General features: G+C 36.3%; 1 protein-coding gene and 2 long non-coding RNA genes across 3 annotated transcripts; all 3 read left to right on the forward strand.

The window, feature by feature from the left end:
- The first annotated feature begins 2,731 nt into the window (after positions 1-2,731).
- LOC127836106 (uncharacterized) lies at positions 2,732-5,391 on the forward strand. Its single transcript, XR_008028586.1, has 2 exons — positions 2,732-3,778; positions 4,143-5,391. It is a non-coding gene; the product is annotated as an uncharacterized LOC127836106 (long non-coding RNA).
- A 2,424-nt stretch (positions 5,392-7,815) lies between these two features.
- Positions 7,816-9,001, forward strand: LOC127836116 (uncharacterized). Its single transcript, XR_008028601.1, has 2 exons — positions 7,816-8,022; positions 8,150-9,001. It is a non-coding gene; the product is annotated as an uncharacterized LOC127836116 (long non-coding RNA).
- A 4,608-nt stretch (positions 9,002-13,609) lies between these two features.
- LOC127836100 (N-lysine methyltransferase KMT5A-like) lies at positions 13,610-25,395 on the forward strand (the record flags this gene model as incomplete). The annotated part of the gene is made up of 4 exons (XM_052362556.1): positions 13,610-13,921; positions 14,605-14,719; positions 21,023-21,176; positions 25,203-25,395. Coding segments are annotated over exons 2-4 (462 nt in total), but the record flags the coding sequence as incomplete, so codon positions are not given.
- Positions 25,396-25,923: the final 528 nt, after the last annotated feature.

The following is a 25,923-nucleotide window of genomic DNA, read 5'->3' on the forward strand; positions in this document are numbered from 1 at the left end:
GGATACTTGAAGATGTGGTTAAAAATCCTAATGTATTTTTCCAAAAAGGAAACTAAAAATCTAGTACTATGTCACAAATATGTGCGATTTAAATTTGATACGTTGCTTGTTTTCTGAATATTATTACATGATTGTCGTGTGCATATTTTAATTTTTACTACTTTTATCATTGAGCTTATATAACAAATCGCTATCGAACTTAGACATTAAATAGCGTCTCAAAGACTGTTTAACAAAGGTTAATGTATGTGTGTGTTTGATCAATCAAAATATAATGGGTATATTAAAAAAAATGCATTTAACAACACTGGATAGTGCAATTTCTTTGTGAAACTGTTGCGTTAAAATGATGCCATATTGAAATAAAACACACAACACAAATGTGAAAATAATGCTGTACAATATCACGTTTAAAATCATTCAATTAAAATATAGTTTGTTTTACATTCACCTCGTTAAGGATCAAATGACATGTATGCTTAGTACTGAATTGCTATGCATATACATGTTGTTATTGGAATTATAAATAGTGCTTTATGACGTGTATGCTGTTTGCAATTGTTTGGATAATTCTGTTTCGTTATGTATTCTAGCTCTAAAATTTGGCAATTTCCTATCCATATTATTGTCATTTCCTGAGATAATTATAATGATTTTGACCTCCATATGATAAAGGTGTTGAAATCGCTCGCACAAGAAGACATTAACCCTTGTGTATGCTTTTCTGATGAACATTGAACCAGATTGTAATAATAAAATTGCAATTTTTTTCAAGTTTTATTTTAGGTTTTGTCATTTATTATATAGGAAATGGTTGTCATCCGGATATCTTTGGAAAACCACGATGATACTTTGTATTAACCTATCACTATTTAATTCAAATACTTACACTTGATGTATTGTATATGTTTAATATTTCTAACAGGTAAGCGTTTTTGTAGCCGCGATAAGTGGGAGTTGCCAAAATATTGTACATTTCGTATTAACTATATGGTTACTTGTTACAAAACAAACTAACATATCCCTTTTGGCAATATTTCTGCAATTTAATAACAACTTCACAATTTGGTAAATACGAAAATTGAGCTATTGTGTAATTAAGTTTGCTTTGATGTTGTATTCAATAAGCAACGCAATAATTTGATACCAAATTTGCGATAGTTTAATCACGTTCTTCTAAGCGACACAAATCAGTAAAATCGTAGGTTGATAAATACAAAATGTTGCAAGGTTCGTTACATTATTGTTTCAAGATAACATCATGCAACCTATTATTTTTTACATTTTAAAAAGTAGTAGGATAACACTTTCTCAATGTGTAATCGTATTTTCATAAAACTACCTTTCTTGGACAAATTTTAGGCGTTTTTATATTGTTGTTTTCGCAACGATTTAGCCATTGACAGTCTGATCGTAACGCCCTTCTCTTGTTAAAACCTACGATGCCAGATCAAATCAGAAAACAATCGATTCCAAAATTTGGATTAATAATGTTTCGTTTCTGAGTGAAGACAAATGGAAGAGTCTGATCTTAGCCAAATGCATAATGGTAGACGATCACGGAACTTGGCGACAAAAATAAGGAGCTGAGGAATATGACGTACTCCAGCCAGGAAGCGAACATGGAGGTTAGGAAGATTTAAAAAAGGCCAACAAGGCATGTTGTGAGGAGGAATAATCAATATTGACATAGAGACAATATTGACATGTAGATAATGCAGGAGACTCCCTAAGACCATCACAAATCAATCTCCATCAGTGATAGACCCGTGTCTATATTGAGATTCGCGTGTGGCACCAGTAGCAAAACTGAAGACCTCACAAACTTACTCTTGGAAAGATAAGGGCGAAACAAAATGGATGTCGGCACGGAGGAGTCGAATATTGTGCTTGACATCACGAACATAATACGGGTGGATATCACCACGAACAGCAAGAAGCTGGTATAAGTGACCAATTTCAAGTGCATTGGAGAAGCAATGTCTAAAGATGGTACACGAATAAAAATGGGTATTGTGACCTGTGTGTTTGCGTTGTGCTGAAAATAATTTCACGATTTGAAAATAGGGTAGTATATATGTCTCACCGGAGGGAACGTACTGTTGTAAAGGGATTTAATTCACTCAAACGCTATATTGCGACTTTTATAAATAGAACAACATGAAACAGGTGAAACTTATATAACTTTTGATAATAAGCATTTGTAGCATAGTCTATAATTACACTTGTCTACTTATAAAATGTGCAGGTTGTTTTCAAATTAGACAAAGTATATTTATGCAATTAATCTTTTTTAATTTAATTTCCAAGATGAATAAAACATAGTTACTTATGTATGTATTTACAACTTTGATTTACTTTATGTATTGAACTAATGCAGAAATGAACTGTGTACAAATCAAACATTTTACACCAAAATTAATCATTGATATTTAGAATAATTCATTAGTTTAGTAAAGTTGATTGCAGTATTATCGGAATGAATGCTCACAACCATCAATATGTGAGGCATGTTTAAGGTCACTGTTGCTATACCGATATACTTCGTAAAATTATAAACATTCATCATCAGAAATTTACGCAACTGTTTGAAGTAAAAGTCCATCTTAATTTGTGTATGCATTATTCAAAAAATCAGTTTACTTAAAAAACACATTATCGTTTTTTAAACTTTTCTTCATTCTTCTGTGTTTTTCATGTGCACAATATATATATATATATATATATATATATATATATAGTTTCAGATTGGGTAAAATGGTGGGTCAAACGTCCATTTTACCGCCGTATTGTTGGGTCTTTAGTCGATTGTCGGGTCCCAAAGTCGATTATCGGGCACTTGGACCCGACAGTTGAAGACCCACTTAATAAAAGGCTGCTTAACATCCTCATGACTATTTTTTAATTCAAATTTGCGTATGTAATTTTACTCGAATTGTCGGGCCTATATCTCCCATTCGCAAACTTTAGATCAAACTCCTCACGGCAGTTACTTCCCTTGGGCATCTTCTAGAATAAGGGAGGCCACTGAGCCCTTTTCGGAAAGTCGCATATCTCCCCTGAGTATTCTCCGGAATTGGAGGTTCTCAATCGCTGGCATTCGGTACCCCTCGCAGATTATCATAATACTTATCCGATGTTTGACGGAAAGGGCCGAGAATGTGCGATTGAATCGCTGGGTAGTATTGATTTCCAGTAACAATGGCGTCGAATGAGAAAGAAAACGATCGTTATCTGTCTGACATCGAAATTGACAAATTAAGTGTTGCACAATTGAAGGATTATTTACGATTTCATAATCATTATGTGTCAGGGAATAAGAATGAACTTGTCTTGAGGACAAAAGGCGTACAAAAGCTAGGATTAAATGATCGACAGCTGCACAGGAATGCGGAAGTAAATTATGAAAAAAGGAAAACAGAAAAACTTTTTACGCCACTCGGTGAAAAGCTGCCACATCCAGATGTATTAAAAACGTTGAGTAGTGACTTAATGGACTTTCCTACATTAATAGATAGTGACATCTACAATTATTTTGTGCTGAAAATGAACACACAAAAACAATTGAGATCAAAAAATTGTATTATGTTTACAGACATAAACACAGTATTTTGTACCATGACATAAGTGACAAATGGGAACATTGTTTTGTTAAATGCAAAGTATTACCATCACTACCGAGTGCAAATGTGAAAGAAAACCCAGATCACAGTGTGTGGCTCTGTCTGTCAAAGGTCACTGGACAGGTTCATTCAGCGGAATGTAATTGCACAGCCGGGTGAGTGTACACAGTTTTTCATATAAGTTCTTGCAATATTGAAACGAGGTTATAAATAATTTATCAAGAGACATGCCTCTGTTACAATCCTAGTTGCAATAATCCAACTCCCAGCTATATTTACCCTCTGGGTTGTGAGGTGTACGAATGTACTCATAAACCCTCAGAGCATTCAAGAAGAACTAGTAGTTACGATCCCCGAATCGGCATTATACCAATCATTTTCATAGATCTATATACTGGTCACAAGCTATTCTCGGGATGGACCAGTTTCTGGGAAATTTTCATCAAAATTTAGATGCTCGAGCAAAAAAAAAAGTGCAGTTTGAAAGTATGTCTAATTATTATGTTTATATATTTTCAGGAGCGGAGAAGCATGTATCCATATTGGTGCATTTATGTATGCCCTTTCTGATCTCACTGCTAAAAAGAAGGACGGCACTCTAAGATCAACCTCAAAAAAATGCGTGTGGGACAGATTTAATAATCCCCGGAAAAGAAAGCGAACGCCTAAAAAGTCTAGCGAATTTACATTTCGGAAACATACCTTTGAGTCAAAATTAGAGCCAGTCGAAAATAACACCAGAAAAGAACTTCTTGCGATTTCTGTAAATGAGAACAGTTTCCGTTCAAAACTCGAAAATATGCAACCCAACAGCTGGATGGCTTTTGAACTTTGTAGAAGAGAAGGAAGAGGTGAAATTACCAAAGTTTATAGAAATTGGATATAACTTTAGTGATAGCGTAGATCTGAATAGTGAAACTGTGAAGGATAAAATGTCGAAAATGATGGATATGCTACAAATGGATGAACTTGAATGCCAAAGTATTGAAAAATTAACCAGAGGTCAGGGAAAGAACGTACTTTGGGAAGATGAAAGAAAATTACGTGTAACTGCATCCAATTTTGGTGAAGTAATTTTACTGAAACAAGAGACTGAAAGATTTAAAAGAAATTGAGTGCAATCTTTAAAGAATAGTAACAAATATGAATTTAAGATCACAATTGTGAATTTCTCGCAAGCTTACCCTTGCTCCTAGAATATGTTTTTATAATTTTGATGTCTCACTTTTCTCTAGAGATTAACCCTTTACTTCTTAAATATGTATTTTCAAGCTTTTGTAGTTCCTTAAAAAGTTAAATGTAATAAAGTACCTTTATTACTAAATTTAAGTTTTAAAGGCTTCATTTCCAACCCTTAAATACTGATGAGCAGCAAACAGTATAAAACCTGAACAGACTGCGAGTTACTAGCATGCTGTTCTGGTTTTATGCTGTTTTCACTGTGCTTCCAAGTGGAATAGGGTTAAATAACAAAAGTTAACGCCAGATCAGAAAATAATTTAAGTAACAACAGTACAGGACATCATTGAGGTCCCTCCTTTTTTATGTTTCAATAGTCATTTAGCTCTACAAAGCATATAAATATTGTACATAAAAGTGTATGAATGTATAAATATTTATCAACTGTTCATATTATGAATTTTACAGTAGTACATGTAGAATGCTTTTCAACGATTTGTGTACGGTTCATTAATACCATCACAACGTGATTGTCAATTGTTATTCCGCTAAATTGATTTGCTCTTAAAATGATAAATCATAAAAAGAACTTTTGCTATGTTATTATCCATCACTTATTACCTTACCTGTGTTTGGAGAAAAACCGAAGGGTTTACGATAATAATCTGTTTCAAAATGTTAAAATGATATGAAATTAATGAGTGGCAAGCATGAACCAAATTAAGAAAATCAACACAGAGGTATCAACAGCTGCATCTTATTAAAAATCTGTGCACAATGCTTTTTGTCCAAGTATAGATCATTTCAGAACCCCATTGAGTTAATAGACACCTTGGAAGCTTTGCTGGTATGACTTCTGCTTTACATCTGACAAGTACTCTGCAGGTGTTGCTACTTGTATCAGAAATCTTGGTTTTAAACAAGAGCTGTCACCATAGGATGACTTATGCCCCCTATATACGCTTGATAGAAGTTATGAGCATTTTCCCAAACCTAAATGCATATTTCGAAACCTAAACACGGACCCTAAGTTTAAGGTCAAGGTCACAGGGGTCAAAGTTTGTGTGCATATGGAAAGGCCTTGACCATATACACATGCATGCCAAATATGAAAATGCTATCTGAAGCGACATAGAAGTTATGAGCATTTTTCGAAACCTAAACGCAAAGTGTGACGGACAGACCGACAGACAGTCCGATCACTATAGCGACATAGAAGTTATGAGCTTTTTTCGAAACCTAAATGCATATTCGAAACCTAAACGCGGACCCTTAGTTTAAGGTCAAGGTCACAGGGGTCAAAATTTGTGTGCGTATGGAAAAGCTTTGTCCATATACACATGCATGCCAAATATGAAATTGCTATCCAAAGCGACATAGCAGTTATGAGGATTTTTCGAAACCTAAACGCAAAGTGTGACGGACGGACAGACCGACAGACAGTCTGATCACTATATGCCCTCCTTCGGGGGCATAAAAATTCTTGACGGGTTTATTGCTCCCAATTATAAATTAACTGTTGATTAAGTCTTCAGTAGCAGTACTAAACCTTAAAGACAAACATTTACTTAGGTATACAAAAGAAATCTGTGTTTTCAACGCTCTGTGTCAATTAATGTATGTAAACTTGAATCCAGTACAATATTTATCAGAATTTCAGTCTTATAATTTGTTTGGTCTTACAAAACTGCTTTCAAGCAAGAAAACATGTATAAATATATTGGCACAAACACACAAACGCAGAAACACAATTTTCTTTTTTTGCCTGAAAATGTTTGTATGGAATATGAGACAAGAAAATAATAATCAGTAACAATTTTATTTTCACAAATGAAAGCTGACTGTAAAATGTGAAATTAAGTATTATTCACATAATTACATAGTATATTACTTATACATACATGCAATGGTCAAACACTTCTAGTTAAATTGTATACTGAATTTCTCACAAAGTTCACTTGTTCAGCTTCTTATCAAACTTAATTTGTACTAGTTTTAAGGAGCCACTTTTCCAGTTTATATTAGCATGACTATTTTCAGTTTATAAACACACTTTATTTTCCGGGGACAGGTTTTTCGTGCTAACCCTGCTTTCATTCCAACACTGACCTCATCAAATAAACACTCAAAAGTTCCAGCAGTTGGGATACCAGTGTAGAACAACACCTTATCGTCATCATCCCTTATATCCTCAAAGGTGAAGCTAGGCCGATCCACTTGTATCCCAACTGTCGACGTTTCAGTAGAAGTCTGGGTTGATATACTTCTGGGAACTCTCGTATCGTCGGTTTGAGTAACCACAGAAATCAGCTCCGGTTGCACTTGTTCACACTGATGACGGATTATGGCGGGTACTGGTGTAAACCTTCCATAGTCATGGAGCTGAAATAAATAAATACATTTTTACAAGCAAAGTAAATGCAGTTTGAAGTAAAGATTATAGGTCTTTCTGTATTTTACTAAGGCATCACCAAACTGATAACTTCTTCAGTTTTTTTCTTTAAAAATGGGAAGAGCATGAAAAACAACTATCTATTTATACTGCCAAGTGCCCTTTCGAGCATGGTAGGCAGACATGGACATTATCGAGTCGGTTTCCTGGGAAGAACCAGTACTTGGTGTCCATGGAGGAGATAATTAGAATGCTTCCCAAGTAAGGAGTGAACCCACTAACACCCGATCGCTAGGCGGATATCTCATCCACTACAACACCGCGACCTTGAACTACAAATATTTTTTTATGTCCCCCACTATAGAAGTGGGGGACATATTGTTTTTGCCCTGTCTGTTGGTTGGTCTGTTGGTTGGTTGGTTTGCGCCAACTTAAACATTTTGCAATAACTTTTGCTATATTGAATATAGCAACTTGATATTTGGCATGCATGAGTATCTCATGGAGCTGCACATTTTGAGTGGTGAAAGGTCAGAGGTCAAATATATGTGGCCTAAATTGCTCATTTTATGAATACTTTTGCAATATTGAAGATAGCAACTCAATATTTGGCATGCATGTGTATCTCATGGAGCTGCACATTTTGAGTGGTGAAAGGTCAAAGTCAAGGTCATCCTTCAAGGTCAGAGGTAAAACATATTTGTCCCAAATCGCTTATTTTATTAATACTTTTGAAATATTGAAGATAGCAACTTGATATTTGGCATGCATGTGTATCTCATGGAGCTGCACAATTTGAGTGGTGAAAGGTCAAGGTCATCCTTCAAGGTCAGAGGTCAAATATATGTGGCCCAAATCGCTTATTTTATGAATACACTTGCAATATTAAAGATAGCAACTTGATATTTGGCATGCACGTGTATCTCATGGAGCTGCACATTTTGAGTGGTGAAAGGTCAAGGTCATCCTTAAAGGTCAAATATATGGGTCAAAATTGCTCATGTAATGTCACTTCTGCAATATTGAAGCTAGCAATTTTATATTTGAAATGCATGTGTATCTCATGGAGCTGCACATTTTGAGTGGTGAAGGGTCAAGGTCATCCTTCAAGGTCAAACATTATTTAGGGGGACATTGTGTTTCACAAACGCATCTTGTTTCAAATTATCTTTATTCAACAACATTTTGTATAACGATAAAACAACTCACTCTTAGAGATACGTCTAGTAGTGATGCACTGCTTTCAACCAACAAACCATCTGCCTCGTTCTCGAAACTCAAGTCTGGTGAACGGTTATCTGACATTTCCTCAGTTTCTGGTGTGGAATTCGTCTCATCTGCTTCAGGGCCATTTTCCAGAGTCTGTAAGGTAAACAAATAAAATTAAATCAGCACATCAAAGACCTAGAAATACACATACTTTTTCAAACTAACATGAAAGAATGATGTTCAGATACGTAATATTTATGCTTCTGTATCATGTTGTAAACACCGTCAGATTCTATACCGATAGAGTAACTGACCCATGTTCATTCTTGAAACCTCGTATAGCCTAGTGGCAACATATCCGCTTCAAAATATCAGATACCATTGGTTCGATCCTCGGCTGTGAGCTACATAAAATAAATCATGAACTGTGCCATGGGTATGTCTGCCATTATCCCATGCTTGATTGTACCACAAGGAATCACTGATTTGAATAGTAAGCTCGATTTAATAATCCATCGGAATCGTTTTAAGGTGATAATCTGATTACACGCAGTGCGCAATCTGATTATGTGATGACTTAAATTAGTATAAGTATTAATATGATTTAATAAGAATAGTATATGTGCCTTTTATACACGCGTTCAATGCCATAATACCGGTAAAATCATAAGTTGATTTAGATATCAGTACATTAAATAAATGTCTATATATTATAATCATACAATACGCAATTTTACAATGCCGAAGTAATGTTATTTACTGAAATAAGATCTATTTTCGCATGACACTGGCTGTATAGCAAGTAGTCTTATATAAATAAGAGCAACATTACTTCAAGCACGTACACTTAACAAAAAGAGTTCTCCGTTTAAAAATGATGGTATTAAGGTGTTACTAAATATAAAATACCCAACAGCGGGCGAGCGTTTAATGCACTTTGCGCTTGATGAATAATGTTATACAATTATTATGGGCAAATTTATAATTTCAAAACATTATTAGTTGTTGATGTTATTCGCGTTCAATAAATACATCAGTTCTTCTTATCAACCTGATGCCTGTTGCCTGCTACAGTTTCTTATCATAATTGTATAAACTACAATACACCATCAGCGGCCGAGAGCAGAATACCGGCCGCTAAATAAATTGTGACTTGCATCAAATCTCAGGTCAAATTTCGATTGTTTTACAATAAAATACTAATATTTTATAATGTCAAGCACGTGCACTTAATAAAATACGATATGTCTTTATTTATTGTAGAATTTTGCAAAAGTAAAGCGCTTTATATATAGCAATGTTTTATTATTTCTTTCTAGTTACGTAAATAAACAAAACATAATTATGTATATAACATTTAATATTTGTACATAATTTATAAAAATAAATACAATGAAACGTGATGTTTGTGAAGTGCGCGTGACATTGAACTTCGAGTTAAGCGAAAGATGCGAATTAAATTACACATAATTAAAAACTACTATTCTGTCAGCATGTTTTATACTCCATCGCGCCAATAAATTCATCAAATTGTGTATACAAGCAAAACGATGGAAATTATGACAGAAACCCAGCTTTTCAAATAAAATGACCCTTAACATAACGCTAGCAGACCCGAATGAATATACTTTATTTGAGTCGTGTTCTGAGAAAACTGTGCATAATGCATGTGCTTAAAGTGTCGTCCCAGATTAGCCTGTACAATCCGCACGAATTATCAGGGACGGCACTTTCCGCTTTTATGACATTTTTCGTTTAAATGAAGTGTCTTTTTAGCAAAAATCCAATTTAGGGTCGACACTTTACGCACATGCATTATGCCCATTATTCCCAGAACGCGACTCATTTAATCCAATCAGGTAAATAACAAATACAATAATAAAACAGGGGAAGTCTACACTGTGTATTAGCAACCTGCTGTGGTGAATATATCTTATCAGCTAAATACACAGGCACCTGGCTACTGTACTGGAAAAATTGGATTTACTGCCAAAATAATTGATTTCATTTATGGCTAAATTGTTGTGTACATGTAAAATTAAAAACGAGGATGTATCCACATCACCGTTGCACATTGTTATTAATTTCACAGTTATCTGTTCTTTATTAGAGATAGCCTAATTAAAGACGGCGCTAATAAAATGTGAAGGTGGATATAAAGAAATAAGGTCAATTTCCGCACTGACAGTATAGCAAGTAGTCTTATATAACATATTAAAAATATTCCATGGTTAAAAATGCACGATGTTATATAGTAAAAGAGTGTGTTTGAGTAATCAATAGGATATTTTGTATTGGCTATATTGTTTCACTCGTAAAGAAAATACCAAAATCGACGTGCGAAACGTAAAAATTTATATCTGAAATAATATTGTTAAGGGCGTTAAGCTAGTTAAAAATAATCACGATTATTTACTATGTATAAATTAGATAAAACGTTAAGATGTAAATTCTTATCATAAATATAAAATGCACATAATATTATAATATTCATTCATATTTCATTATTTCAGGTAAAAGTACAAACATATTGTTTTAAATCCTATGTAATCAGCACTTTATGTTGGATTTCAACAATGCTTAATTAATTATCGGGTGTAGCAGCGGTGTACATTACCCATATGATATAACGCAAAGGTAACGGTCAAGCGACTTCCCACATTTATATGACATGTTTTATTATCGTTATCAGGTATCTGTTATGTGTCAACGGATTAACGGACATTGGTTGATTACCCGATAATATGCAAGTATCAAATGATTTAGATTCATAAGTTATGGGAAAACATTATATGCCTGACCTGAAAAATGTAAGTCATAACAAATAATTATATTATAAGTTCACTTACCAGAATCACAACCTAAGTGTTGCCATCGCTCGCAGGCATCGCAAGAAACAGCACGTTGCCTCTGCCCAACTGTCTTTCCACAATGTATGCACTTTACCACTTCTGCCATTGCAGAAACACAAAACTCACTTACTCTCACAGTAAAATTATTGTATCCTACATTTAAGAAGCACAAATGTTTGAAATATTTATATAAATTAGTTCAATTTATGATTCACTGTGTGTGTTTCAGAGTTTATTTACAGGTCCTACTGGCCTCTTCACGAGGTTATGGTAGCCCGACCTGCCCCTGTGACCTCTCAGGGGAAAAAGATTAATTTAGAGCCAAAGTAGGTCAAATTTACCCCGGCTTCCCGGGTATTCGCCAAATAATTTAATTTTAAAGAGAGTTTCGTGCACGTTGGCCAATGAGACCTTAATGTGTTATTTACCGTAAGGTGGTGATGAGGTGCGGATCCCGCCGAGTGTCCCGCACACTACTTATGTACAAGACACTCAACGCGACCCACATACCAACACCACTCGGTAAGTAAGACCCGGAATACACACACATAACGCTCTCACAACCCCCCACTCATAACGGGTGATGTGTATGAGAGTGCCACGCCCATGTGTTCCGGGTCCCTTGATGTTGATCTGTGTATGGTTGTGTATAGTATGTGGTATGTGATTGTTGTGCATTTGTCTGGAGCGGAAGAGGAGATGTCTGTCGGTTATTTACGGTCGTCGGTCAGTCGTGAAGGGCTGTATATCGTTGCAGTTCCCAGATCGCAGAACACGCCGCCCCCGCACAAGCGCACCCACGCCGAGCGAGCCCGAGCCCCCCCCCCCCCCCCCCCCCCCGCGCCCGCATACGGCCCCGGCCCTAGCGCCCAACCGCTGAAGACCCTCGAGACAAGCACCCTCATCCACCCTCTCGCTGCGCGCGACAACAGATCAGTCAAGAACCAACCATGGAGCCCCCCAAAGCCCCACCCGGAGTCACCATCGTTCTTTCCCACCCACCTGCCAAACATCCAGACCATGTATCAAGCTGGGATGTATTTATTTTGTAGTTATGTTATATTTGCTATTATAATTGGATAGGTAAAGTAAATAAATGATCTCAAAATGCCGTTGTTATATCATATGATTTATTTATGTTTTATATTAATTTGTAAAACTCATAGTATTATAGTTTATGTCCCGTATTCTAGCTTTCATTTACCCAAGTGTGGTTATTGTGCTCTCCGCCCCATGAGAGGTGTTAGTGGGGGTTCGAGCAGGATACAGGAAACGCCCCGATTCCAGAGGCGCCCCTGGTTCTTTTAAGTGCCCGGTGTATAGCACCGATACACTGCACCCCCGTTTAACGTCTCTCGCGGAGGACATATTAGTACATAGTGTTAGTATCGGTACTTATATACATGTGTAGTTCTGCTGTCTTGTGTCATATCTTACGGTAACGTGGGCTCTCTCTGTTGCTATTTGGTATATAGTTTGAATGTTATTGCGAAGGGCAGGCTAGTTTTTGAAAGATCATGTATTTGATGATAGAAGAAAGGGACTATGTTTGTTTGATTGGGCCGATGACTAGTTCGTTGGGGGTAGAAAATTTCTTTGTAAATTCTTTCTTATTGCTGTGTTAAGTGTCTTGTGAGACTGTGGTGTTGTAAGGGCCAGACTAGTTTTGATAGGTCATTTATTTGATGAAAGAAGAGAGGGCTGAGTTTGAGATGATAGTAAATTTGGTATTAGGGAGAGCGCACACGTTAGTGTTTCTGGTTATAAAAGCAAAGACAGCATTCCTATGTGTTTTTGTAATATGCCAGGTTAGTATCGTGGTCTGGTCTGGGGCATATGATTCACTGAAAACTGCCCGCTTTATATACAGACAGCCCTCTTAAATGATCAGTCGCCAAATACGCAATCGCTCCGCCCACTAAGTTGTGTTTTCATAAAACGCTTATTCCATTACTCCGTAAGTCTTTGTTTGTCGGACCATGTGGCCGCAATAAACGAAATCTGATTGATTATTACGTGAGTTTGATTGACAGCTGGCGAGTGGTCAATTACTTTAAAAAGAGCATTGTTGTCTGGTTAAGCTTGTTAATAACCTTATGTAGTCTTTTATCACGCCAAACTGTGATACCATATGTCTTACTCATAAATCTGTGTCCAGACAATCAAAGCATGTCGGCATAATTAATTTTCATCAACTCACACTTTTACAAAACATAACTAACACAAAAGCATTCAATTATTCTTCTATATTTAAACCAAACTATCATACAATATGTCTGATTAAAAAATCTTTGAACAGAAAATGAAAGCATGCCGTCAAATTAAACGTCGTTTAACATTTCACGCTTGTTCAGATTTCAGGGGCGAATTGTCTTGGGGTGAGATTTCTTTGGGGCGAGTTGTCTGATTCCCATTCCGAATGGACTTTGAAAGAAACGAACGACAACTTTGTAAGAAAACCCGCCAATGGGGCTCGCGACCAATCGGATGGATGCTATGCCTGCTGGGATAGCCATGCTCTTTTTCGACGCGGACAGTGGACCCGACATGACCGACTTAACGGACTCGACGTGACGGACTCGACCTAATCAATTTTCTTTATTCTTAGACTTAAGTCTAAGAATTGTTTGGTGAATACGGGCCTAGCAGATTCTTTTGTGCACGAGGTAATATACTGTATTGCATTGTATTTGCCCCCAGGCCGTATTTATTGCTGTTTACCCATTGATATTGGTGGTGATAATCTTTAGTTTAAGTTTATTTATATGTTTAGTTTAAAATTATTCTGCAAATTACTGAATTTAAACTGAGAGATTGGTTCAGGGACATTGTATTTGTGGGTCATTCTTCCCCAACCTCTGAATGAAGTGGGTCACTTGAAGTTGGCCGGTACTGTTAACAAGTTGTATGAAAGCTGGTTAATGTTCTATGCAATATTTTTATTATTTTCTACACTGGATCTGGTTTACTTATATATTTGAAGGTTAAACAAAAATTGAGGCAAAAATTTACCGGCTGAGGGGAAAAAAATTCCAGTGGAAAAGACCATTTTTCGACGGGTCACAAAGGAGATAAAACCTGTCCTTGATTACATGATATAAAATAAACAGATTGCATTCTTATGTTTATCTTTTAAAGTATATTTTAATAAGCATAATTGTGAAAGTGGACAACCTGTTTTCGCTGTGGGCAAGTAGATGTTCATAGTGACTTGCCCCCAGTGCAAGTGGAAGAAAAGTTCTTAAGAAAATCCCTGGAGATTGCACTGTGGCTCATGCATTATTTAAGATTCCTCTTTGTATCAAAATCTACCAAGGAATGTGAAGGTTTTCCTTGTATGTATAAACAGATGCGGTCAAAAAGAAGAAAAGACGAAAGAACCAATCCAGACTTGGTGGCAGAGGAAAGTATAAAAAAGAATGCAGATCTTGGTGGATTTTGTGTGGATACAATTCCACCTAAAGGTATTTCTTGTTGACAGATAGCCTTGACCTTAAGTCATTTAAAGAAGTTTATTAATTTCAATTTCAGCTGGCACTATATGTATTTGCCTGTATATGTTTAAAGAAATAAAAAGGGCAAACAAACAATTAAACCTGGGATACAGCCTTAGCCTCTCAAAAGGGGAAAAATACCATGTGACCAGCACTTTTGGGGAGAAATTGCAATAAATCGTCATAAACTAAAGGTTAATTACATGTTATAACCATTATTTGCTCCATTTAAAAGCTGAATCTTTTTATATGGCTTTCCCCTACCACAAGTGATTGGGGCTAAATGTATACTGGAATCACTGTGTCTGTCTGTCCCACATGGGTTTATGAATGGAATCAAACATTTCAAATGCTTAACTGTTCCCTAGAATTGTTCATGTGAAATGCCTTGTATTATTTTTAAACCGATTTTTTTCTCAACTTTCCCTCTGTGTCCTTTATAAAGGACTAAGTTGAATATTTCTTTGCAAAAATGTACAGGAAAATTTTAATGGAATATGGATTGTTGTAGCTTTCTTTAAAGACTTTATGATAATCATATTGAAGCAGTAACATTCAGCCATATGTATCCATACGGCTATAAACTAATACCAAGCTTCCCCTTCCAACACTAAAACTTGTTTTACATCTTAAATAGTTTAATCCAGAGAAAGCTATTGGAAAAAAGCTAAATTAATTTGAAATATTTCAAAATGAACTTAAGCACTGTAGCTTGGACATTTGTCGGCCCTTTTTCTGCCTATCTCACAGGTACGATAGTCGGACCCATTCCCAATGCCAAATATGGATGTTTTTTTCGCAATTATCTAAACAAAAATTCCCAATTTCCAACCGAAATAATGGAGCCGAAAAATGCGTTTCTCAGTAGATACTGTGTTTTAAATAATTTGGGCACCGTGTTTTAACATGCCAATGCGTAAAATGTCATAGTATCGAGCGTTCCATAATGCAATTTTGGGATCTTGAGACTTCAGACAAACAATGACGGACGCTTGTGTCTATGCATTTCTTAAGACACATTTACGGTCATTTTCGGTCAGAATTAGCTTTTAAATATTGAAGTGCTGGATTATTCAGAATTATCAGGTATGTATACAACAATTGATAACAATGTGTACGCATTAATTACTGTAAATTGTTTGAGAATCGTTATCAATGGCCTGAGGTAAATAAATGTGGACTAGTTTAACTTGCAACGTTACTGTGGTTCGGAAGAGTAAGTTAAGGTAAAAAAATACAGAAATCTGACGCAGTTTAAAAAAATGTCGCATAATTCTAAGTATTATTGAAGTAAAATACAAAAAAATGACCTGAAAGACACACAAAAACTGAATGTTTTGTGGGGAAATACTACCGCCAATCAGTCTACTCAACGGTTAACCAAGAATATGACTCATTTTCCACTGCCAGATTCAGAGTCACTACCCTTTGCAGCTTCTTAACATTTCAATACTATACATTTATGATGTTTAGCTATACTTTTGTGTTTCAAATAATGGTTGCCTTCAGACATTTGGCAACTTGAATTTTGAATAACAATATGTTGGATGCAGGTCGTTCGACTGAATGTTCATAAAAAATACTTAATGACATATCAAGCTATGTATATCATTTGAACTTCAAACGTAACAAAGACTGTGTTTTATTATCATACTCATACTTACGTTAGCAGTGGACAATGACTGTTGCTGCAGCTGCTTGTTGCATGGTAAAAAAAGAGTTTAATACTTAAATAGCATTTTTAGGCAATACCTATGTATGAAAACATTTCATAAAATAAGAAAAAAAAAGAAAAATAATTTCCCAAACAATGCTTTTGTCCATGAAAATTCTTCCCAATTCGGAAGAAACCGGGACTGGTAAAATCCCAATTTTTCCAGGTACTTTTTCCCAGAATAGACAGAAAAAGGCCTGTTTGTAAATTCTATAATATAACCCAATTTATCCAAGCTTAAGGTTGTAAGATTTTTACTCGGTGGTAGTTTTTTATTAGTTCGATGTTTTCGGAGAAAACCCCCGAGGTTTTGTCATAGCCAGCTCGTCGTGTTGTGTCATGCTAAAACCTTGACATTTTACTCTACAATGAAAGTGCTTCCACCTACAACTTTGAAACTTCATATGTAGATGCACCTTGATGAGTTCTACCAGGGCTTGACACTAACTTTTTTACGTACTGACCCAAAGGACCACCAGCTTTCAGAATTTACTGGTCCTCCAAGATTCAAGTGGTCCGACAATGTTATTTGACATAAAGTTCAGCTTACTTTCCGGACTATTCACAATGTATTGTGCATTTATAAAAAGAAAACTACTATCTTCTAAACTATCTCTTATCCTTTTCATATTTTCTCTGTACTTCAAGCTTCTCTTCATTAGTTTAAGGTTTTTAGGCAGAGGTTCAACCACCCTTGGAATGAAATTCCACATTGCGAAAACTTGAAAATCTTGAAAATACATACGCTTACTCTCCTGCGATATCAAAACATTATTCGGCGCACTCCATTGTAAATTTGCACGGTCGGTAAACAAAGTAAATTCTGATGGTACTAAGATCGATACAATGCTAATTATTGCTGCTTTTTCAAAATAATAAAACACCATTTTGTTCATTTCTCAATCCAAACGCTTCGAATTTTATGTTTATTTGTGTATTGATCATTGCGAAGTCTGGAGACATTTGCGGGAGACAATTGCGAAACGCAAATCAATTTTTTGATCCGACAACAGGGTTTTGTCATCCGGGCTTCTAGACAAAATTGAATTTCCAATATATTGCTATTTTTATGCCCCCCCCTTCGAAGAAGAGGGGGTATATTGCTTTGCACATGTCGGTCAGTCTGTCGGTCCGTACACCAGGTGGTTTCCGGATGATAACTCAACGCTTGGGCCTAGGATCATGAAACTTCATAGGTACATTGATCATGACTCGCAGATGACCCCTATTGATTTTTAGGTCAAAGGTCAAGGTCATGGTGACCTGAAATAGTAAAATGGTTTCCGGATGATCACTCAAGAACGCTTAGGCCTAGGATCATGAAACTTTATAGGTAGATTGATCATGACTTGCAGATGACCCCTAATGATTTTCAGGTCAGTAGGTCAAGGTCACGGTGACCCAAAATAGTAAAATGGTTTCCGGATGATAACTCGAGAACGCGCAGGCCTAGGATCATGAAACTTGATAGGTAGATTGCTCATGACTCGCAGATGACCCCTTTTGATTTGCAGGTCACTAGGTCAAAGGTCAAGGTCGGGGTGACCCTAAATAGTAAAATGGTTTCCGGATGATAACTCAAGAACGCTTATGGCTAGAATCATGAAACTTCATAGGTACATTGATCATGACTGGCAGATGACCCCTATTGATATTCAGGTCACTAGGTCAAAGGCCAAGGTCACAGTGTCAAAAACATATTCACACAATGCTAGGTTGGCGCTAAGGAAAAAAAACTTAGTCGCCAAACCTAGGGGGGTCCGGGGGCATGCCCCACCTGAAAATGTCCTGAGCAAAATTAAGACTATTTTTGTCTGAAATTAGCCCTTTTTTTGCTTGAAAAATGTTCTTCGCTGGTGAGCCACTTGCTGACATTTTGCAGGAGATTTTTTTGTTTACACAGACACCGGTGGCGTAGTGATAATGATACATTACCACCCAGGGATCATATTTTTTTCGGTTTTGTCGGTCCTAGACCGATTGGGGTCATGAAAGACTGATTGAAAATCCCTAACAGTCGGTCCGATTCTGTTTGCTATTAAAATTCCCATGTCATGAAATCGATTACACAGTGGACATGCTAACACACCCTAATGACATTCTTATCTCGATTATGTGTGATAAACCATTCACTGCAGTCTCTAAACCGGTCAGGACCGGTTTATTGCACGTTAGACCAAGAATCAAAAACTTGTGAACAGCGGATTAAAGACGCACCCGAAAAGACGCGTCTGAATGCACGCGCTGTAACTAAACCAAACATGCCGATACATTTTCCACCAGCGTAATAATCCGGTAATAAAATTATGAATGAAAGTCGCGGATCTGATCGACAGAACAGCCGAAAGTTATTTTTATGGGCGGAACTTCACATAAAATAGTGCACAAGAAAAATAAAATACATTGAATAAATCTTTAGTAAAACCGTGTTAGAATCGAAATAATTCTTGTACTTCGTTGTTGAATAACTCACGGCCGGAAAATTAGATTCGTGGTTTCAAATGCTTTGCTCTGGTGATTAAATCCCTGCGCATCTAAACTATCGGACGTGGGTTATTTGACAACAAATTATTTCTTAATTATTTGGTTTGTTGTTGTCAGTAGCCAACCTACGCACATACATTTGTTTGGTTCAGTGCATGTTTGTAAGATATTATTGTGTCGACAACAATTTAAAACATGGGTATAGACTTTCACAGATTAATAATATTGACAACGATGAAAAAAGTCTGATAAAACAGCACACGAAACAACAATGAAATACCAAATGATAAAACCATTTGAGAAAACTCGTTCCGTTTAAAAAAATGCCTATGGGAATTGTACTTGTACATGTATTTTACCACCTTATTTAATATATTTTAACGTAATTTGTCATGATTTCGGACACACATTTTCGGATACTTTTATATCCGGACCGATTGATGTTGCGGGAAAATATGATCCCTGTTACCACCGTAAAACAGTTTTCGGTACATGTGGTATTTAGGTTAGAAACCACAGCCCTCCCGTCTCGGTAGTAATTATACAACATTTAATGTAATCCAAACACTACTTTTTTTCATTTTGTTTTTGTTTTTGAAGAAATGCGTGAGAAATTACTTAGTCAGCATGAGACCGTCATTCCATGTCAAAAACCGTGAGACTCACGGCGAAACCGTGAGACTTGACAGGTAGATGTTTCCGATTCTGCATTCAGGTCTGCGCTATTTTAGACGTCTTCGGATTGCGAACCTAACATTTGGTAATTTCCTTAGCTTATTCTGTCCGCTTTCTTTTCTAAAGAATTGTGTTAATTTATGTTGCTTTGACTTTCCATTTTCGTTCACAGCATCCATTTTTCCCAGAATCTGCAACTCGCTTTCGAAATCGGTCTTTCATGTCGCATAGCTACCGTAAAGGGAAGTTACTCATATCTACTTTTTAGCCAATCAAAATCGTTGTTTCTTTTGAAATTAGTTTTAAGTGGCTATGTCAATGCCATAACTCTGCCCATCTGATTAAATGACAATTCCGTACTGGTCGATTCGATGACGTTGAATCGTAACATCTAGAGCATAGGCCATTACACGGCACGCTTCAGTGATTATCATGTAAATCTCCAAGTAACCCAAATACTCGAAAAGTCTGGTCGCAGTGTAAAGCATGACCACTTAAGACATTAGCCATGTGGATTATTGACCTAGGCCGTCGTCATTATCCCCTGGGGCCTTTCCGGTAAGGGTAATGATTGTGTAATCTTAGCGATGTTTTTGGCGTTTTATACGGTCTGAAAACAGGCATTTAGAGTGTGCATTTGTAAAGCATAGGGTCTTTTTTTCAATCGCCAATTTCATGAAAATCATATTTTTAATCGCCAGCCAGGAATTGTAAACGCCAATGGCGATTTTGGCAATCGGTAACGCTAACGTAGACAATGGCTGTCACTATGGAGAGCCCATATGGGGGGGCATGCATGTTTTACAAACAGCCCTTGTTTATCCTGGTCTCGAGATTGCCCACAAAGTAATGATGAAATTATCGGTTTATTATGAACATATGAAGTTGTTTTATTGATAAAAACGGCTTTCCACCAGTATTTACGATAAGTTGGTCGGGATTTTTAACTGGTCCTACGGATCAACCAAATTCTAGTTTAGCTGAATATATTTCCTCCCTTTTTTTTTACTGACCCCGGGTCAATGGACCACCGTTAGTGTGGAGCCCTGGTTCTACACTCCACACCCATTTGTGGGTCACTAGGTCAAAGGTCAAGGTCACTGTGACCTTAAAAAAATTATGACAAGCTTTCGCAGCTGAGCGTGGCACCCCTTATGTGGTGCTCTTGTTCACACTTGAGACAAAGTCAATTGTCTTTTACCATACATTAACCTGACCGATGTTTATATGTACTTCACTTAAATGTCATTATATATATAGCAGTTTCAAGGTCAGATGATAAATGATTGTCATACTTAAATTATGTAATTTTCCTTGAGTGTAAAATGCTCCCTCTGCTGTGCTCTTGTTCCATATGGCATATAGGTTGTTAGCATAATGTTTTATACAACTTTTACCAGGTAGAGGAGTTAGAACAGAAGTTCATAGAAACAAGGGCGACTTTCTCCTTACCTATCATGGAGAATTAATCACAGGAGAAGAAGGCAATAAAAGAGAACTAATGTCTGTCTCTGTCTTCAGATTCTTCTTTTCTTTCAAAGGGAAGCAGTGGTGGTAAGCAGATGACTTTTATGTTCTTCCATTTTTAAAAACAGCAGCTTTTGGTCTGATGATTTACATTAATAATGATAAAACATCTTTAGAAGATAAGGATGTATGAAAGCTATTAATTCCTTTTTCTGAAGCCTTGTATTTTAATTTAAAGAGATACGTTTTTATTTGGGTAATTTCAATGATCATTGCATATAGTCCAGGGGCTCATTTTATCAAACATCGTATGTTTATCTTAAGATCGTCATACGTTTTAAGCGTAAGATCATCGTACGCTTCTTCGTACAACTGTTCTATCAGACCCATCGTACATTGACATCATAGTCGCAACAATTGTTTACCATCGTACATTTAGATATAAGCTTTAAAACATAGAACATGCTAAAAAAGAACATTAAATAAAAATACTTACCTCGCTCGCACATCCAGGGGTGCGATTGTTCCTCTTTTCAGCTGATTTCATCTTTTATGACAAAATTTCATAAACAAAATGTGACGGATTCTGCTGGATCTGTTTGGAAATGCAATACATTTTTAAACCCTGGCAGGGGTAGGGGCTATTTCCTGAAGGCTTTTTAATGTTTTTTTTGATAATCACACCCCTGACAAGAGTACCTTGTTTATTCCAAGTAATTTTAGCAAATTTTATTTTGAGTGATTCAAAAATTTGATTATAAGCAGAATCTTTGTAAGTTTTTCGTGCAACAAAGGGCGTTTAAATCAAAACAAAACTGACGCCAAATTACCCGAATACTACTATAAAGATACGCTTGTCCTCCAAAAATAGAATTACGAATCCACATGTCAATAATTTTTAACACACCGACCTTCAGTTAATCCGAAAACACACATTTGTCCGAAATTGGTCTCACTTATTATAATTCCATGTCTTAATCTTTTTCGCATCAGACTCCAATTTTACTTTGCAGAATTAAAAATGTACACATACTGGCAATGAAATAAACTGTTCTGTTACAATAAAATATTTTTTCTTCGATTATTCCATGTTAAACTTTGGCATGGGCGCTGCTATAAACTCAATATGCAAAAATAAGGGCATGCTGAAAGTTTTAGCAACATTTTGGTTGAAATTGTGAAAATTTATTCTAAAAAATGTTTTCAAGTAAAACAGATACATAAGGTCTGACGGACAAATAAAGCAATTAAGCTGTGATCTTTGCCATCTTTGTACAAAATTGCCGAATTTCCAATTTCAGATTTCCAGTTTGCGAAGTCATTTTTTGCCAATTCCCAATGGGCCTAATATTTATTAATTAGGTTGTTTACAATGTATCCTAGTTTGAAGCTTTATTATTGCAATATTTCTTCCTCTGCCTAAATACATGTAATAAACATTGTTGGGCCTCTTACAAGTAATAAACATTGTAGGGTCCCATATAAGAAATAAACATGTTTACACTAATTTTCGGGTCTCATATAAGTAATATTGTTGGGTCTCGTATAAGAAATACTGTTGGGTCCCATAAAAGTAATATTGTGGGGTCCCGTATAAGGTATATTGTCAGGTACTTTATAAGAAATATTGTTGGGTCCTATATAAGAAATATTGTTGTTGTTTTAAATGAGGTACGGCTGGGTCTGTCAATTGTTGAATTTTGGCGAGATCTTGCGATAATCATACGGTTTTTATGTCCCCCACTATAGTAGTGGGGGACATATTGTTTTTGCCCTGTCTGTTGGTTGGTCGGTTGGTTTATGATCATCGTACAAGAATCTTAACATTTGGTTAAGATTTGTATTTTGGTCCAGTTTACTTCTCTAAAGTATCATAGCTATTGCTTTCAGACTTGGAAAACTCGCTAACTATTGTAATGGGACTGTACAGGCAAAGTTGCATAACTCTGGTTGCCATTTTAACAGAATTATGGCCCTTTTCTGTCTTAGTATCTTTGAATATTTTGTAAAATTTTATGTTTAGATCCACTTTACTTCAGAAGTATCAAGGCTATTGCTTTCAAACTTCAAAATTTTTCTTACTATCATGAGGGTACTGTACCAGGCAAGTTGAATTGACCTTGTTCTTTGATTGACCTTGATTCAAGGTCAAATTATTAAATTTTGCTAAAATTGCCATAACTTCTTTATTTATGATTAGATTTGATTGATACTTTGAACGAAACTACTCTTACCTGACATACCACAAAAGACTCCACCCAAACATCCCCCCGTGCCCTCCCCTCCTCCGCCCTCCCCCCCCCCCTAATTTTTTTTTTTTTTCGAGATCATCTCACAAATGACCACCACACCCTCACACTATCCCCCCACCCCACCCCCCCCCCCCCAATTTTTTTTTTTTTTTTTTTTTTAATCTCATCTTACAAATATCACCACCCCCATCACAAAATAACCCCCCCCCACCCATTTTTTTTAAAAATGGTTATGTTTGAAATACCGTCCAACCATCGCACCCAAAAAATACTCCCCCCCCCCCCCCATCGCCACCCGCCACCCCCCCCTCCCCCCCGCCCCCTATTTTTTTTTTTTTTTTTTTTTTTTTTCGCTTTTTGGGAAGATAATGTAATAAATGTCCACAACCCCACACTATAAACCCCTCATCACTCCACCCCTCCCTTCTTTGTGATTGAAAATGAGAGTCCCTTCACCTTTGAAAAGAAAATAGATGAGCGGTCTGCACCCGCAAGGCGGTGCTCTTGTTTAAAATCTGGTAGTAACTTAAGAATTTCACATAACCTTATCTGGAGCTCTGGATCATCTAATAGATGACCACTACCGCACATTATACCCTTCTCTCAGACCCAAGCCCCCACCAAAAAGGTTTTTTTCTTTAAAACATTGTAAAAATCAACAATATTTTTTTATTTTATTTTTGAAGGACTGTCCAACTATCCCACCCAAGCTATTGCTATCAAACTTGAAATACAATCTTATTGGTTTGTTTTATGTCTTCACAAATGCTCAATAGATTGTGGAAAATATACCTGAACTCAGAATTGTCTATAAAGTACAACTTGTTTAATACATAAGTGATCAATATGTTTCAATTATTGCCCTCTTCTACTTATAATATGACCATATTACCTTGAACTTATTGAATATGAACAATTACCCCATGATGGCTTACGTTATACTGTCAAGCACTAGAATAGTTGAGCGCGCTGTCCTCTGACAGCTCTTGTAATGCCTATACGGTTAAATGGAAGTTACTGAAAAAGAAAATATAAGCAGCACATTTGCAGTAAGTTTTCCAATACTCATTGTATGATTTACATGATCATAATGTGAGGAATGTGACACTTTGCTGGGAAACATTTTGATGCAACTTAGTATCAGAGGTAATATTTCATGCCTATATGTGTATATATGAACAAACTGGTGGGGATATGTGTGCAAGCAAACAAATGCACCAACATAATATATGAATGCTGTTAATGTAGGATTAGGTCTACATAGAAAGTAAAGTTAACCTAAATGTGAGGCCTCTTTTAATACGCAGTGATTTTTTTGCTCAAATTTACAGCCGAATTTCGGCTGCTCCCAATCGCAAAAATACATGTTTTTTTCCCAAAATTCTGACCCAAAATTTCCCAAAAAAAGCCCAACTTCCAAAAAAAAAAAACAAATTATTTTTATTTTTTATTTTTTTTTAGAATGAAGTCTCATATAACTTAATTATGATTTCTTAAATCTAGTTCTCAACTTTATTTTTTAAACATCTTACAAAATATATAACTTGAATTTAGTCATTTTTGTCCATAATCATTCCCAAACTTGCCACTTTATTGATTAAAAAAAACAATTTGACCAGACTCCTTTTCTAGAAAACTCCTGAACATGCACTTAAAAACAATATCACTTCTGTTACTTATAATCCTATTTATAATGCTTTCATTTTTCCCAATTTTATGGTTTATCGCGCTATTTTCCCCAATTTCACGGTTATCGCGCTAATTTTCCCCAATTCAAAGGCACAGGCTGTAACAAATTAAAGCAAAAAAATCACAGATAAGGTCAAGACTGATTAACTAACTTACAAATGTATGTTTTCAGCATCGATTCTACCCTGGAAGTCAAAAGTGGTCAGTTCTTGGGTCGACTTGTTAATCATGGCAAAGGCAAAGAACAAAACTGCAAAATGAAATGCATAGAGGTCAATAAAAAACCATACCTATGCTTATTTGCTCAAAGAGACATTCAGACAGGAGAGGAGCTTCTTTATGACTATGGTGTGTCTGATCTACCATGGAAGGTTAGTTATATCATATACATCATATTTAATAAATAGATGATGCCATTATCATGAAGAAGCACACATGAATGGATGTCAAACTACTACATAACTTTTGTCATTCAACAGCTTATTGGCTTTTCGCTAACATAATTGTATCCTCAACTAGAAATGGCGCGGCAGAGGCCGACGCGTATCCCCACGCCGAATGTTTTGACCTAGGTGTGCCCCAGGGTTGGTAATGGGGCCATGCATAGCTGAGATTGACCGTATTGTCAGAAGAGAAGTTCAATCATCAATTAGAAGTGAATTGGTGTAGAAATGAAGAAGTTTATAGTAAAGGCAATTTTTGGGTGGGTGTGACATATGTGGGCAGGGCGCCCCAGGGTTGGTAATGGGGCCATGCATAGTTGAGATTGACCGTATTGTCATAAGAGAGGTTCAGTTAAATCAATTTTGAAGTGAATCGTGTAGAAATGAAGAAATTTATAGTGAAAAGGCAATTTTGGGTGGTGTGGTCTATGTGGGCGGGGCGCCCCAGGG

This window comes from Dreissena polymorpha, chromosome 6, assembly GCF_020536995.1.
Source record: "Dreissena polymorpha isolate Duluth1 chromosome 6, UMN_Dpol_1.0, whole genome shotgun sequence".
Lineage (NCBI taxonomy): Eukaryota > Metazoa > Mollusca > Bivalvia > Myida > Dreissenidae > Dreissena > Dreissena polymorpha.